Raw genomic sequence first — 18,058 nt, forward strand, 5'->3', positions numbered from 1 at the left:
ATTCAGCTGTGTTAAAGCAGGGATGCATCTAATATCTGTAGGACAGTAGATCTTGAGGACCAGGGTTGGAGACCACTGCTATAGAGGATGTGCAGCTGGCTTCAACCAATCACATCACACGACTTTGTGTCCTAGGACAGCAAAAAAAAAAAACTTGCGTACCTAGAAAAAAACCAGCAGCTATTGTAGTTTTCCTCTATATTACCTTAAAAACACCAACAAAAACATGATATCTCGTGCTAAGCATATGGGTGTACGAATTAAAAAAGGAAGAAAGGACAAAATCTCATTTTATTGCTTCTCTTCACCGAAAGGTGAAGGAAATGGGTGGCTACTGTAAAGAGGCAGAGCTGACAACCAACTACAACTAGCAGAGTTTTCAGCAATCACTGCCTAAATGGTTAGCTATTATGCTCAGAGATTTTTTATTTAGACAGATGTGGAAATTGCTTCTTGTTTGATGCTTGTCAATAGCAAGAGTTTTGTCTAGTAAGAGGCTTGCAGGGTTTCTCACAGTAAATTAGAAGCCTGGAGCGCAGCCAGGCTTTATTAGTTCCCCTGCCAGGATAAGCGCCATCTTTGTATTTTAAATGAATTGTTTGAAAGCGACATCACACAGTGGTTAAGGTTCCAGTCCAGGAAAAAATATAGCTCTTTGTTATAGCCCAATGCACAGTATGTCTACCATGCTCCCCTCCTTCCAGAGGGATGATGCAGCGATCTCCCCTTATTGGAATACAAAAAATAGCTGTCTAAACTACAGTGATCAGAATGGTGACCAATTTCCAGGAACAGTCCCCTTTTTGGACCACCTATCCCCGGCTAAAGCTGTCCCCGGAAATGTCCCCGATTTTATTGTTTTATGATTGAAGGGGAAAATGTTGCATGTAGACTGTTATTACGGTAGAAAGAGCGCAAGAGCACGTTGCACGCAGAAATGGCTGTTACAGTAGCAGGTTGCGCTGCTATTAATGTAAATGAGGAACAGAGGAAGATGCGAAACTTCGTTATCACAATCAGTCGCAGCTGATTGAAGGTGCCCTGTGTTAGTGTGAGTGTGTTAATCGATTCATTTGATGTGGATTGGGTTGATCCCTGGGATTTAATGTGTTATGCTATATTAAAGATGAGGACTGGAAATGTAACATAAGACAAGCTAATCAACAAAAAGTAAGACAAGAGCCCAGGTTGCAGGTGGCATGAGGAAAAGAGACTCATAAAATGAAACAGAATGATCGAAAACTCTTGTAAGTCGCTAATCTGGTACATTGGTTCTCCGGGATTTAACAAGGGTTTGTCTAAATATGTTTTGATTGATGACCTTTAGTTTATATTTTCAGACACTTATAAGTAGGGTTATTATAAGTTGTTTTACTGATTTATGGTTGTGATTTATGAGCAACTTCCTGCCATGAGGTGTCCCTGTCATTTCCCACAGGAATGAGGCCCACGGGGGAGACCCAGGACACTCTTGAGGGACTATGTTTCTCGGCTGACTTGGGAGCGCCTTGGGATTCCCCTGGAGGAGCTGGCCCAAGTGGCTGGGGAGAGGGACGTCTGGGCCTCCCTACTGAAGCTGCTACCCCAGCGATCCAACGGATAAGTGGAAGATGATGGATGTATTGATAAAGTGGATTTTGTTTTATTTTCATCTTAAGATCATGCTACTACAGTAATAGCTTTATTTCAGGTTTAGGTAGTTTAAAATCTCTACTAGAGATTTCATTACATCAGTTAACAAGTTAATTACAATTAATAAATTTATAAATGCTTTTGTGAAGCACAGGCTACGTATGTTGAGTATTTCAGTGAATGGACAGAAATGAGCCGCAGGTAAACCAAATGAGTCATCACGTCCTCCTGACTGACTTGATAAAGCTCAACCACGGCCATTGGCTTCCATACGGCTGGCCCCGTGATCTTTCTGTCAGGAGGACAGAGGTCAGATCTAAAAAAAAAAAATAATAAAAACATGGGAAGACTCACTCTGCTGATGGAGAATGTGAACCCGGGCTTCCCTGAACACACGCCCATGAAGCAGAAACGCAGCTGCCAGTAGAACAAATGTTCACAGATGAAGGTGAGTAGTGACAGAATCATGGCAGCCCCGAGCATGTAGAAGACCCCAGCCATGTTGTCCACGTCCAGCTGGCTGCTCATCACCTCGTTCTTCTCGTTGTGACAGATTCCTGTCAGCCACAGGGCCTCGAACTCCTCCATGTCACCTGGAAATACAGTCACACAGGTATCATCATGGTAGCCTTGTTGTTAGTCATATATTTTATTTAGTTTTTATCAAAGGGAAAGAAGACAACATGGTGCAAAGCCTGAAGTCTCCAATTCAAGATGGAAAAAATGTCATGTAGAGCAGCGGTCCCCAACCACCGGGCCGCGGACCGGTACCGGTCCGTCGGTCATTTGGTACAAGGCCGCACAGAAAAAAAAAATATATATATATATGTATATAATTTCATCAACAACAATCACAGTCTGAGTGATGTTTTATTTTGAAAAATACAAAACATTAGGGTATTATCTTCCAATTACATGAGTCGGTGCATCTGTGCCTCTTGACACAGGTTAATTCAGGTCAAGACGCATCCTATCTATAACATCCTATGTTTGTGAAGCGGGATTTTCTGCGGTTACAGCGACCAAAACAAAGCTACGGAGCAGACTGGACATCAGGAGCACACTTCATGTGTCATTGTTTCCGATTACGCCTAGATGGGACCGGCTTGTTTCGGAGAAACAAGCTCAGGGCTCCCACTAATTCAACATAATGCTGAGTTTTATTTTTATGCTGTTTTTATTTGATTTTATGCCAGTCGTATCATTTTATTTTATCTCATTACCCCCACACTTTAAAGGGCGGTCCGTGAAAATATTATCTGACATAAAACCGGTCCGTGGCGCAAAAAAGGTTGGGGACCGCTGATGTAGAGGAATCTGACCATTAAGGATTGGTTATAGTAAGCTTTTGTTTTTCCTACCGAGTAAAATTCAAGTGTTAACTCTGTTTTCCAACTCCTGCTAAAGTCCAAAGTCCAAATCAGTCTTCCTCCTACACCTTAGTAAGATCCAGGCTTTCTCCTCAGGTCCATGTTAAGTCCCAAATCTTTCATGTCAAGTTCATGTCTGACTCTAATCTTATTCCGAAGGTTCAAGTCAATTCCCAAATGTTTCTCCCCAAGTCCAAGACATGTTTATTGGGGTAAAAATAATAATCGTTTCGTATCGATGCATCGATCCAACAGCCGACGATCCGATGCATCGATACGCCCGCAAGAGTATCAATTCATCTTTTTTTTTTCCTCCAGTCTATTTTTATCCGTTTGCTCCTGGGCGTAATTCTCCCTCCCGTGCTGCGGTGGCGCTAAACCTATTTTGCCCTCCTACCTCGCTTCCTGGTTATACTCTTACAGCAGTGTGTTGCAGTAAGCTTGACACAGACATTTTTGATTTATGCTAAATATTGAAGCATGGTCTGCGCTACACGCTGTGGGTCTAGATACGGCCGAGGCGGTGAGGAAGTGGGGGCGAGTTTAATCCGACGATGGAGGGACATGAGGGCCAAAAAGAGCGGAGATCCAGGTGGAAAAAGGGTCCCAGCGTTCTCGCGTACCTCGCTTTTCTAGCGGGTCAAACTTCATGAGTTTTTTTCCGCAATTTCGGTCATAAAAACAAAACAAGCCAGCCTCCTGTCTGCGGCACTGTCTGCGGTCAGCTACATCCTGGGGAGAGGAGCAGCTGAGCGTCTGTGGAGGGGGCGGGTGCGTCTGGAGCTGAGGTATTGCATTGCACTCATTGCATTGATTTTGTGCAGTATTTTTTAATGCAAGGCCTTTCAGAATCTATAACGCAGGGGTATTAATAATTTTCAGTGAATGAGGTTTCAATAGGAATAGGTGAAGTACAACTTTTCATACTTCTGTTATTTGCTGTTGTTTCTCAAATAAAATGCATAACGATATTACAGCTTCCATTGATTTATTTCAAATTTGAAACATTGTCTAGCCTTTAAGGTGTAAAAAAAAAATAAAAATAGAACCAATTAATCGAATTGAATCGTATTCTTGAGTATCGAAAATAATCAAATCGTTGGGTCAGGAAATCGATACTGAATTGAATCGCCATGATGGGTGTGATTTACACCCCTAATGTTTAATGCCTTTTTTGGAAGCATTAGTTAGGTCTAATCTTTTTCTCCAGACCTAAATCCCCAGTCTTTCTCCCAGCACTTAGTCAGGCCTAGTCTTTCTGGCCAGGTCCGAAGCTCTAGTCATGTCTTATCTTTCTACCAAGGTCCATACCCATTTTTTTCCCCCTAGATCCAATTTCAGTTATTTTACCAAATCCAAGTCAAATATTGTAAATGAAATGTTTAAATTTATTAACATATTTATCCCTCAACTTATTTTCACAAATGATCACCAAACATTTACTCTTTTTGCAGATTTAGCAGAAACAAATGAGGTATAATAATTTAACACAACAAAATATAAACACCCAGATACAGTTTTAACCACTTACTGACACAATCTAGACTTTGGAACTTACTTTAACCACTGATTACATAAGATAAACATTGCTAACAAGATATAGTCTGAACCTGGTCTCATGCACTTCACGGATAAGTCTACTGTAAGGTGTATTATTTTCAAATTTATTGTGACTTGAGTATATTTGTGAGCATTTTTTAACATAAACTTTAGTGAGCTTAGTCATTTCAGAAAAATAAAAGAACTAGAAACAGGAAATGTCTTGAATTGTAACAAGCTAAGAAATGGAGCCTGTATCTTCATGTTTTAGACCAAAAAAAAAAAAAAATGACTGACAACGCATCACTCAGACTGACAAACTGTCATTACTAAAATCCATGTAATCACGTTTATATTACTTCATTATATTGTGCCATCCAGCCCACCCCTCTCCTCCTCCTCCTCCTCCAACAATCACTGCTCTTTTCCTTCTTCATTTACATCTGTTCAGATTTAGGGTACTCTGTGTGCTATTGCAAAGACAGTGCTGAAACCCTCCCATTGCACGTATAACACCCAGCTCTCCCACAGACAAAACAAGATGTGACAGTTGTGAGCAAACATCGATGAGTCTGGTCTTCTAACCTGGATTGCTGTATGTGTGCTGACAGCCAAACAACCCACATGAGGTAATGTCGGAAGCATTGGCCTTATGTATACAGCAGTCTTTCTGCCATTTAATATAACAGGAGCCCTACACATGTGCACAGATTCATGCAATAAACATGTTGCATGCACAGATGTATGATATACAAAAGGTTTCCAAGGGTCTACATAAAAGTCTGAGTCATTCTGACACTAGGAGATCTAATTCCTGGTGAACGTGTTCTCTGTGCTGACCTATTTATCCATCACACAGGACACAATAGAAAGTGATAACACCTTGAAGGCCAACATCTTTGTATGCGTGTCTGCGTGTCAGCATGCTGCTCGGCATGAGATGTGACAGGAGGTAAGCAGCAAAGAGGACATGAACTGTTAGTGGAGCTGGATTCTCTAAGGGGAAAGGTCAACATTGTAGAGCTTTTGTTTATTTTATTTTGAGCTTTTCCTCAGAGAAAAAAAAACTAAAAATGCTGCCAAATCACCAGCCGGTCAAACTTTGAACTTTCTAACCTCCTATGGTTTTGATATGACTAAAAATAGCAGTTACCTTTTTTTTTTATTCATATTGTTGAGGCAACAGTTTTCAAACAGCAAATAGATGTAGCTAACCTATTTAAAAAAAAATCTACAGAGTAGCTTAATACAGCATAACAAAACAGAGGAGAGGGTAACTTTAAAATGGGAAGTTTGTGGTTTTTAAAATCTGGTATGAATCTGAATTACTCCATTTCAAGTGTGACACACCTAGATGGTATGAAGTAAAACCAGCTTTTAGAAGTCCTTTACTGAATAAATCCAGCATTGTAAAACCAGCAGTGTTAGAGATTCAGAGGTTTGCTAAAGAACATTAGTGAACCAACAGAACCTTAGAGAGTTCTAAACACAACAGACAGGTCAGGGAGAAAGTGTTGGGAAATTTAAAGCAGGGATAGGTTATAAAACAATTTCTCAAACTTTGAACATCTAACAAAGCATCTCTCAATTATCATCTGACACTACATGTACACATAGCCGTCTACCTAAGCCCAAAAGCCAGGGGAGCATTGCATTAAGAGTTTCACAGCTCAGGTGAGAGAATTTGATGACAGGACAACTCCTTCTTCACAAATGTGGGCTTTATAGTAAAGAAGAAAGTAGTCCCGTCTGCGGTTTGCCAAGCACTATGCTGGGAACACAGCAAATATTTGGAAGATGGTGTTGGACAGCTAACACTACACATCCCGTCACTCTAGCCACATGAGAGCAGTGGTGGAGCCAAAAAATATTTATTGGGGGAGGAACGTATCCCCCCAGAGGTGGCTATAAACTGAGTGGCTCCAGAAGCAGTTCAGGGTCAATCTACACTAACCACACTGTACCAACAAGAAATAAACAAGCATAACGTCTGTAGTTTCTAAATGAATCAATAAAGAGGCCAAATTCATCTGTAAGGCTCTTGCAAATAACTAGAAATATATTAATACATCTAAGCTGTCTAAATGAACAATCAAAGGTTTATATAAGTAATATAAGCATTAAATGGGTTGGACAGGTTGAGTTTCCTCCAAAACATAAATATTAGCCCAAATGGTTGACTCTAAACTGCCTTTAGGTTATAGTATGCAATTAGATGGTTGGATGGGTTGGGCAGTTGTTTTCTTTTCCCTTCCTACTTTATGTCATAATGAAACCCTATTGGAATACACAGACATCTGTGCTTATAATGTGACGAAATGGGAAAAGGTTTTGCTAACCATAGCAAGGATTTGTTCATAGCTTTGTGACCTGGTATAGAAACAGTAGGAGGCACCAAATAACACTTACAACAAAAAGCCAGAAAAGGTTGACCTGAGCTGAGTAAAGGCTTACCATGATGAGAAAAATAGCAAGTACCTAACTGTGCCCTTTCTACACATGCTGGGTCTGCCTTTCACACATTCAACTATAAGGCTACCTGGGCTGCTTGTTCAAAGAAGCAACAATAGAGCCCATTTTGTCCCACGTTTCTGACAGGTAGACCTGCAAAGAGCAACAAAGGAGCTACAGGTCTATCCTTCACATCGGCATATAAACACAATACAAGTGTTCTTGTTGTAATAGTGACAAGGACATGAGACATGATCCAATTACAAATTAGATTGTATAACAAGAACAACACAATATAAAGCTTGTTTTTAAACGGGAACAGTCAATTAAATTAGCGGTAATAGAGAATGAAATAAACCTATATATAAGCATGGGTCAAGCTGTTATAGTTTGAAAAATGTTGATGAATATCAACAGTTGCTCCCAACAAGTAATTTCTCATGTCTTTACCTCTTGGGTTTGTCTTTGTTAAACACACACCTGCTGTTACAGAGGTCTTCAAAATACACAACGATGTTCAATCATCGGCTGAAACTGTTTTTTCTAAAAAAAAATCATCAAGTGCTCCAGGATTTCCAGGTAGTACAAATGAGCTGACTTTAGATTTGATAAAATACATCATCCAAAGGCAGCAGATGAAGTGGCTCCCTAAATCATCGCAGAAATGAAAACTGGACTTGGGAGCAACTGGACTCTCTGCCTCTCTACTCCTTCAACTGACTCTGGGGTGATTGTTTACAAAATAAATGCAACCTTTGCTTTTATTCAAAAGGATGAATTTTAACCAGTAATTTTTCTCCTTAGTCTCTGTAAGATGATACTGATCTATAAGTGGGTTGACACAAGAAATAGACAGTTGCAGCCCTTTTTCTCAGAGGCTTTTCTGTCACAGTTCTTTCCTGTCTGTTGCTTTGTTTTTTGTTTGATGTTGTGGTTATTGTTCTAATTTCTGCTTTCTTTGTGATTCTGCTTTTTATGTGACTGAATTTGGTTCTTTGAAGTATATTTTATCTGTGGGTCCATGTCCATAAGCATTGCGATTCGGGGGATTCCCTTTTACAAAATGGACTTATATCAACCTTTGATATCAACAAAACTGAAAGGTGATTTAAAATGTAATGTTTCGTAAATAAATAAGGATAAATAAAATTGTTGAAGCTTTAACTCAGGTCAGGTTTTGTACCTTTTGAATCCTCCCCAGACTCTTAAATGGGCTTTTCATTACAATATCTTCGAGGATGCTGTAATTCCAGTTCTTTCAGGCATTTTTATTTTTTATTTTTTTGTTTCTCTTAACTTTCCTTTAGAGCACTTAAGTTGGAAGGAGAGGAGACTTTCTTAAGCTTGTTTTGATGGTTGCTATGACCGGATAACCTCATGTCATGAATGAGGATATTTCCAGAAAGGTTGCAGAAGCAAAAGTCCTGTTGCCTTCCAATTAAAGCCTGTTTGTGGTTGCTGTGACCCGGATGACTGAGAATTTACATAGGCATCTTTAAAGCACTCTAGATTCAGCTTATAAAGGCTCTGCATATTATATATCCTCACTGATAATCATGAGTATATATTATGTATGACTTTTCTCTTTTCATTTAATTACTTGCAGTAAATAAACTTTTAAAATTAAATATTCATTAAATTAACCATGTATTTATTACACAAACTGACCTTTACTTGTTTTTTGAGACACATTAATTTATTTATTGTGACATTCAGAGTACATTTCAAAGGACCAGGAAAAGTAAAATGACTGCTTGAAAACTCAGCTTGTGTAACCTGAAGAATTATGCACTTTAAGATCCACAGATGACGCTGCATTTCAAAGGTGTGTCACATTTAAAGGGGTTTAATGAATGCAGGAAAGAATTAATTTGTTTTTTTCTTTTGAAGCAGAGTCATCTCTACGACTCACTGCTAACAAACAGCTTAAAAGAAACTGTCTTATTTGAAGCTGTTTCATTTCAGGATTATGCATAACAACTAACTAGCTACTGAATATATTGTAAGTTTGATTTAATTTAGAGCAAATTTTATATAACCCTTAAAAAGGTGCAAATATATAAATGAAAAATAATTTTTATTACTCTTGGATATAGAAAGTATTAGTCTGTGACATACGGGATTCAAAGTATTAAACAGCTATTTGAAGAAAAAAACTGTTAATATGATCAGGTAAAAATAATTTACCTGATCATAATTTATACAGGCTAATAATCAGCCAAGCATTTCTATGAAATAGATACTAGTGGCCTAAGAATGCTCCTGAGCTCTGTTCAATAAGACATAAACACAAGCTAACCAGGTGCTGTCTCATTCCCTACAATGTGTCATAACCGTTAATCACCATTTTAAAGTCAATGGATGCTAATGGTCGATAAATCAGATGCTCAACCAGCTACATATATAAATATTCGCATAATATGTTCTACTGTTAGCATCAACACTATAACATATGAGAGACATGGAGGCAATAATTTATACAGAGCTAAATGCCCTGGCTGTCTAAACAGCCAACTGCTGCAATCCCTGCACTATCTTCCTGAAATAACTGAGGCAATAAAATGAAAAATATCCACGGACCTTTGATTTTTTTTATTTCCATACTTTTTCTAACTTAAACATCTAGTTATTTTGCTTTTTGATGAATAATTGGGAGATGTCTACATTGTTAAAACATTGATTATGGGAATTAGATTAAAAATGTCAAGAAAAGAAAGACGGGAGGAGGGAAAGCCTAGAAAAAAAGAATGGAAACATGGTAAGATGAAAGGTAGCCATATGGCCGTATGGATGAATGGGAAATCTGTAAAGGTAACTAACAATGGAAGTGATGGGATGCAGACCTTACAGTTTACAGTAAAAGACCTACAGCTGATACTCCAAGATGACTAATCAAAATATTAATAAAAAGGGTTTATTATCCTTGTATCTTAACAGTTTTAGTGTGTCATATAAACACATTGTGGATATCTAGACCTTACAACAGGTCTAATATATATTTTTAAAGGCTGTATTTATATGCTATTAACATTTGTATTCTAAATTTGTATTAAAAATTAATCAGTGATATAAATAAGACTGCTTTACTACACAGGTTCAAAGTTGAAAATTGATTAAGGATTAATCTAAATTAAATTCTTTCACTTAAAAATGTCAGAACCGTCAAAAAGACTGCCTTGGGAACTCTAGTGTTAAAAAAATAATGCACATGCAAAACCCTTTACCTGCTCCCCAGAGAGAACACCCATTAAACGCATGCAAGAGCGTGCACAAGCCCTTTTCTCCTCGCGCATGCTCTGTTTAAAAGTTGCTGTTTGCATCGCTCATACAAGCTTACTTTCCAAAAAAAGACGTGCAATTTTTTCACTATGTCAGACTCACCACCTGTAAGTGAAAACGGGGATGAGCACGTAGGACGGCTCCTCCAATATACATTTAATTAATTAAACCGTATTCATCTTATCATATCATTGAACTGAACTTAAACTGAACTGAATTTATTAAATATATAAGAAGAAAAATGGGGGGAAAAAACATAAAAAAAAAAAACAAAAAGCAAAAATAAAAAACTGTAAACCTAATAGTATTTATATATTCAAAGAGTGAGGTTATAATATTCTGAAAATGATTTAATGTCTTACAATGTCTTACATTTGTCATTTTACAGTTGTCTGTAAAAGGTGTGTGCCAGAAAAAGTAAAAGTTCTTCCTCTATACAAAGCTGATAATCCAACCCACTTTATTTGTTTACTAATATTATTATTTTTTTTTTTAACCAAACCTAGACCAATATCCACCATGCTTTTAAATTTCTTTTTTTATATAAAGAAAAAACTCTTCATAAATGAAATCGTTTTTATATAGACTCTAATGTAATGTTGTAATGTTCTTTACCTTGACCGATATGGTTCTTGCAAAAATCCTTCCACCTGGTAGTTAACTGTTGCTTACAGCTGCTCAAACAAATAATGAGTTCACTTGAAGTATCTTCTTAGACTTTTCAAAAGCATTTGATATGGTAAATCATGAGATTTTGTTAGCTTAATTATACAGAAATGGTTTCAGAAATGTCTCTTAAAAAGGTTTATCAAATTACATTCCCAATAGATCTAAGTTTATTTCCATTAGGGGTTTATTTTTCAAGCAGAGCTAAATTACAATGTGGAGTTCCACAGGGGACCATTCTTGGACCACTGTTATTCCTTATTGATAAAAATGACTTGCCTAATGTTACAAAAGTGCTTTCATCAATTATGTTTGCAGAGGACAAACCCCTAGCTCTACACTCAATCTTTATTACATTATTACTATGCTGTATGGTTAAAGTTAAATATGTTATCTTTGAATGTAAAAACAAAAAATTACTTTGATTATTTTTAGTGTCAGAAAGTCGCATGATAAAGATTTAACTCTGATCAAACTTGAATCTGCTAAGTTACCATAGGCATCTCTTACAAAGTATAATTGATGAAAGTTGGAGCAGGTTGATTGTGTTAGTAGGAACATTAACAGATCAATTGGTATAAATAGGAAAGTTAGCCATCTTGTCACTTCAATGTCTTCTCATTTTATATTACAGCCTTGTGTATCCTTATCTCATGGAATGACTATGACCCGGATGACATAGCATGGGGGAGTATTTTACTTTGGTCAGGACCAAGACTATCTTCTGCACCTTTACTCTAAAGCAGCGGTCCCCAACCACGGGGCCGCGGACCGGTACCAGTCCGTCGGTCATTTGGTACCGGGCCGCACAGAAAAATGTGTATATATATATATATATATATATATATATATATATATATATATATAATTTATCGATGATCAGAGTCTGAGTGATGTTTTATTTTGAAAAATAGAAAAAATTGCGGTATTCTCTCCCAATTACATCAGTCGGTGCATCTGTGCCTCTTGACACAGGTTAATTCAGTTCAAGACTCATCCTATCTATAACATCATATTTTTGGGAAGCTGGATTTTCTGCAGTTACAGCGACCAAAACAAACCTACAGAGCAGACTGGACATCAGGAGCACACTTCGTGTGTCATTGTCTCGCCTTACGCCTAGATGCGACCGGCTTGTTTCGGAGAAACAAGCTCAGGGCTCCCACTAATTCAACATAATAGTGAGTTTTATTTTTTTGCTGTTTGTATTTGATTTTATGCCAGTCGTATCATTTTACTTGATCGTATTTACCCCCCCGGTCCGTGAAAATATTGTCTGCTCTAAAAACTTAAAGATTCTGACATTTTTAGATCAATAGATATTTTTCAAATATATATTTCTATTTATATGATCTTATACAAGGAAGAAAAAAATGCCCTAACAGTTTAATGTCTACTTTAAAGTAAATGAATCTGTTCAATACACACCAGTCAAGGTCCACCTTTCTCCAAAAGATCTTACTCGTTGCGGCTGTGGTGGGAAAAAAAATCTAACATCTATTCATTCCCTTTCACATATATTTATGTAGGTATACACACACAAACTAAACTTTCATATCATAACATCACCAATCTGCTACTTCTCAGTGCGAATAAAATTCTTTACTTTTTAAGATTTTTCCAGACTGTAGGAACCCAGTTTTCTAACTAGTGAGAAGAAAATGTGAGAGGGATCAAACTGGTGGAGTAAAAAGTTAAAACGCTGACAGAAACTGATAACAAAGGAAGGAGCAAATTACTTCCCTGACAAATTCAGTCCAACTTCTCTGTTGAGATGCTGCAGCATAAACCAGATAAGTATCTGCTTCCCGTATCCCCTACTGATTTATTTCCCATGCTATCCTGCCAACATATGCAGGCTGTTTCTGAAATCTTTATGACACTGACTGTCAATCAGCAGAGCAACAATGTATAGAAACATACGCACAACAAGGGTTTCTCCTACGATTGCTCCTTCTGGCTAATTTAATCAATTTTTTATGTCTGTCAAAAACATTTTCTCAAACAGTTTCATGAGCTGCTAAATATTCACAGTTAGTCTACATTAAAGCTTTTACACCTACAATAACAGGAGGTCTGCTGTTACATCACTGTTAAATGCTCACTGATCAGAAACAGCGCGGCTCAGGAGTTATCCATCAACAGTTTGTCCTTCGGTCCTATTATTCCAAACATTTAGAGCTGCCTTTTTACCCTTTGAAGTTTCATTATGTGGTTCTAAACTCTGTACACTCAAAAATAATCATTGTCGAAAACAGAGGAACAAGCAGCTCTATGCTACAACACAGGGATCTTCCAACCTTATTGTGTTTCAACTTCAGATATATCACCTTGAAGATTTAGCCAGCGTATGCCTGACGTCCCAATATGTTCTAAAACGCTGGCATACGCTGGACCTTCTAAGTACGTATTTTTTTTCAATTTTGGGCGTATGCAGATTATTCATAACGAGTCCAGAACTAATGTTCAATGCCTAACTTATGCATAACGGACGGCAGAGTAATGCCCATGAAATGTCACAAGTCAGTGTCCTGAGGGGGACAGCAATGTGCATCCTCAAAATTTCTCTGCATACTTGCCGTATGTTGCTGTGCTTCAGAGTACTTCACATACCCATCACTTATACAACATATGTCAGCGTTTTTGCTAGATATTTTTTAGTACTTCAGGCATATGCTGGCTAAATCGCCAAGGTGTGACAGGAGCTTTATTTCTATTTCCATCCTCCAAGTTTTCTGAAGAGATCAGTTTGACTCTTCTGTGCTTCTTGAACATGTTGGATTTGTAAATAATGAAGGAATTAGTCAAATCTCAGAGATAAGGATCTGCTTTCTGCTTGCATACGGCTGTTAACACTTAGTAACAGGAAGCAAACTAATAATCCTAATCATTAAAACCTGGAGCCGTAATAATTTGTTACCGTTTAAAATAACACTAATATCCCAGGTTACAGAGACTGTTCCGTCACACACAGAGAGACATCAGCTCTACGTCTAACATTAGTAAATAATCACCGTTTACAGCGGGAAGGCTGCTGAAAAAAATGCCATTAGAATTAGCCTGGGCAATAAAAGAATGATCAATACTGACAGAAGTACGTCAACTGAAAGTTTTTTAATTTCATTAAACACTGACCCAGAACCTCACCGCCTTCTGCGGGGGAAGAAAAAATTTTGCCTCTCGAAGTCAGTGCCAAGATAAGTAAGGTACTGTAGGCTATGCTCTTTCTACAGGAAACATTTAATAGGCTTAGGGTTACAATTTAATGTCGGCCTTTTTCCCCCTGGTCTTTATTTCAAATAAGAGAAAAATGGATAATAATTATGGATATAAACTGATATGAAAGGCTTCTTTGTGGTATATTTTCATGTCCATATGACACAGCCCTACTGATAAATATTAAGCCAGATAAGAAATCTAAAAAATGTTTTTTTTAAATTAATAGGCTGAAGCATTAAGAAACCAAGAGATAAGAAACCAGCCACAGTTTTCTGGTTTAATTGTTTAATTATCTTTATAAAGTTCCTTGAGATGATATATGTTATTAATTGCCACTATATAAATAAACAGAATGAAAGAGTGAGAGTTAGGAAGGATTTTCTTAAATAAGTAGAGAGGAAAATAATTAATTGCAGACTAAAAAACAAAAATAAAATGAAAACAGCTAATGAAAATATCTGGAGTAGTTTTCAGGAACAGAGAAAATAAAAATCAGCACACCAGAATTTAATTTACAACAGATTATTAGGGCCACACTAAGATATATACATATTAATTGACAAAATTCAGAAATAGGTTTATTAGGACATTACAGTAATGTCCTAGCATTACGAGCATAGAGGTTTTCAAAAGAATAATGTCGTAATATTGCAAGATTAAAAAAGTAGTCTTAATGTAACTGTCTGGAGAAAAGACAGCCTTCCCCATGAGATAAAAAGTGTTGCTTCAGTTTGGGTGAGCTTAGCTCACTCTATCAAAGCTTTCCTCTTATTATTAAAATTACTTTACTGTCTCATCATTTTTACCCTCATAATACCAATAAAATGACTCAGTATTACCCTAATGCTACGCCATATTTATTGGATCATCTACTGTATAAAAAGGTTTAGGGTAATAGCTCTTTAGAGTCATCTTATTAGAACTGTATTTTTTCTGCCTGTCATGATGTTTGGTACATTTTACATGATTTTCATAAAGAATTGGACACATATTTTTATCTGTTTAGAGTGGCTTGTTGCTAAGCTTCTGTGTGTCAGAATGATTCAAAGCTCAAAATCTGGCTACAAATCAATAAACCTTGAACATGTTAAGGTACTTGACTGAAAATATGTAAACTTAAAGTACCAAACACAAACATTTCTATGGACTTTGAGACCACAACCGAAGAATACAAAACACTCAACCTTATAGACAGTAAAATGTCAAAAATAAGGGGTGTTTCTAGACCTCGGTGGAGCATTATTGGTCTTTACTCGTGTGTTACCAAAACTGTCCAACCTTACCATCTCCAAACAGCATCAGGATAGCCAAATCCACAGCACGTTTCCAGCCAGAGTCCTTCTGGATGGCGATGCCGTAGCCAGTGGAGGCGAACACTTTGCCACTCCCGATGGTTACCAGCTTACAGCCCTCATCCCTGCCAGCCATGTAGTTCAGCACTGCAGCGTCGTAGATGAATGCATCCAATTTCCTGTGAACCATAAATATGTGCTAGTACAGTTGAACCACTCATGCTATAGTTAAACCCTTGTAGACTACCTCTCCAATTCCCACTCAGGCTGATGCATATTAGCCTACATACATACCAACATATGCATTGATGCCTACAGTATCAAGAGTTACATTGAAGCAAATTAGATGCCAGCTAGTGGTAGAAGTTACCCAATTATGACTAATATCTGTCAGGGGTTGAAGTTAAGGATTTTTACCACTTGCCCTTTGGGCAAGTGACTTTTACATTTAATTTGCCCAGAAACAATTTTTACTTGCCCAGTATAATGTTTGATAAATATAGTTCCTAATATTCATTTTTGTATATATACACCAAAGAAACATGTTTGTTTTTTAAATGTTTTTTGTAATTCAGTATTTTTTAAGTTTCCAGGTTCCTGGTGTGTATATGCATGCGTCAGATAATGAACTCAAGCCTACATTACCGTGATAACATGCTTTTCAATCCTTCCTGCACATTCTTTTCAAACTAAACTTTGCTTTAAACTGTTGTGTGCTTGGAAAAATATAAATTGTAATGTCAAAAATCTAAAAAAAAAACTTGACAGGTTAAAAACTTAAGATAAATCACAAGACAGAAGTCAATGTCACAAATGAATAACTTATTTTAGAGTCATGATATGTTTATACAAGATAATACTATTAATATAATGTGACTTTTCTAGAGAATCATTATACATAGTTATTTTATACAGGGTTTCCACAGTCTTACATAATTCCCTGACTTTTAACTGACTCAGGATTAGTTTTCCCTGACAAAATAAATGCAGCCGTTTGTCGTTTTGTTAACTACATCAAAATTACCGCTAAGTGGACAAAAATCAAGCCATCTGGCGGAAAATCACCCGGCTTTTTCAAATCACACGAGAATCTGTACAAAACAACAAAAATGGCGCCGGCAACGCTTCTGGGTCATTTTCATCGAATGTCGGTGATTTTAAAGTAATTTTGAGTCATAATTTTGTTTTGCAATCATTGCACTTGCCCGGCAGGCCAATGCAAAGAAATTTGTACTCTCCCAACAATAAAAACTACTTGCCTCGAGAGATCGGGCTATGGTTAACATCGAGCCCTGTCTGTATTTGCAAACTGAACGCCTAAATCCTGAGCAAAGCTTAAATAAACAATGTTTGCCCGAAGAACAATCAGGCTTACAACCTTTCAGCCTCTCTTCAGCTCTTCTCTTAGCTGTGGGTATTTCAATATTACACCTATTTTTATTTTTTATGAGGTTTTGATGGTTTTGGATGGCTACATCAATGACAGATGCTCCCATGTACTACTTACCAATGATACCAGTGTTGGTTGGTCATTTCTCAGAATCTTAGCTTGGTTATATGACAACACCTTGAAAGGTAATTCCCACCTAGAACTAACAGTCTTTATCTATTCATATTTATCCTATCCAGCATGTCTATGTGAGATGGTAGTTTTCCTGGAACAGTAAATCTGTGCATCTTGTTCTTTCATATCTGACACTACGTTCTATCCTTCAGACCGTCCCCTTCAGCCAATAATAGCATTTGGTAATTTGCCTCTTTAGCTGCATGTTGGTGGTTCTTTGGTGGTTCTTTTCTCCCCAGCTCCTTTCCCTTCTGGTTTGCATTATCTGACACCTTCCCTGAGTGCCTCATCCCTAAGGGCTTCCTCTCTAATGTGAGTTTCCTAAATAAGAATAGTTTCCTGGAAAAAAACCTAAAATAATTTGAAAATATTCTGGATCAAACAAAAATCTGATAATTCTGTAGTTGTTTGGAGACAAGAAAAACCTTACCATATAGTAGGGTAACAGGCCCCAGCAGTTGTTTTCAGTGTCATTATGTCCCTGGGTAAGACACTTTACCAACACTGCCTACTGATGGTAGTCGGAGGGACTGGTGGCGCCAGTGTACGGCAGCCTAACTTCTGTCAGTGAGCCCCAGGGCAGCTGTGGCTACAATGCAGCTTGCCACCATCAGTGTTATCTATTTAAAGTACAATTCACTTCCCTCCAGATACTTACTGGGACCCACATATAATATTTGAAAATTGCTGCCAGAAAAGTTTAACTCAGAGGACATCAGAACATACGTGCACAAAACTGGCAACAGCAACACAAACATGGTGAGCAGAGGAATCACAGTGATGATACTTTTGCTACAGAGTGATTGATTGTCTCCACGGTCTACATCAGAAAACAGAGGAAATAGGGGGAAGAGATGAAGTTTCTTTGGAGTAGACCAGCAGCCCTGAGCTGTACCAGTTAAAGACACAGTCTTAGGTTTTAATGTGGACTATAAAAACATATACACTCACCGGCCACTTTATTAGGTACACCTGTCCAACTGCTCGTTAACACTTAATTTCTAAGCAGCCAATCACATGGCTGCAACTCAGTGCATTTAGGCATG

General features: G+C 37.6%; 1 protein-coding gene across 2 annotated transcripts in view; it reads right to left on the reverse strand.

The window, feature by feature from the left end:
- LOC107099161 (glutamate receptor ionotropic, NMDA 2B-like) overlaps positions 1–18,058 on the reverse strand; it is a 140,951-nt gene that overhangs the window by 12,067 nt on the left and 110,826 nt on the right. For both annotated transcript variants that reach the window (XM_015397178.1, XM_015397177.1), the window contains exons 12-13: positions 15,440–15,627; positions 1,987–2,225 (exon numbers count right to left, since the gene is read on the reverse strand). In XM_015397178.1, coding sequence (XP_015252664.1) covers positions 1,987–2,225; positions 15,440–15,627 — 427 coding nt within the window. The remainder of the gene's footprint in view (positions 1–1,986; positions 2,226–15,439; positions 15,628–18,058) is intronic.

The sequence above is a fragment of the Cyprinodon variegatus genome, unplaced genomic scaffold, assembly GCF_000732505.1.
Source record: "Cyprinodon variegatus isolate N-32 unplaced genomic scaffold, C_variegatus-1.0 Scaffold843, whole genome shotgun sequence".
In the NCBI taxonomy this organism is placed as follows: domain Eukaryota; kingdom Metazoa; phylum Chordata; class Actinopteri; order Cyprinodontiformes; family Cyprinodontidae; genus Cyprinodon; species Cyprinodon variegatus.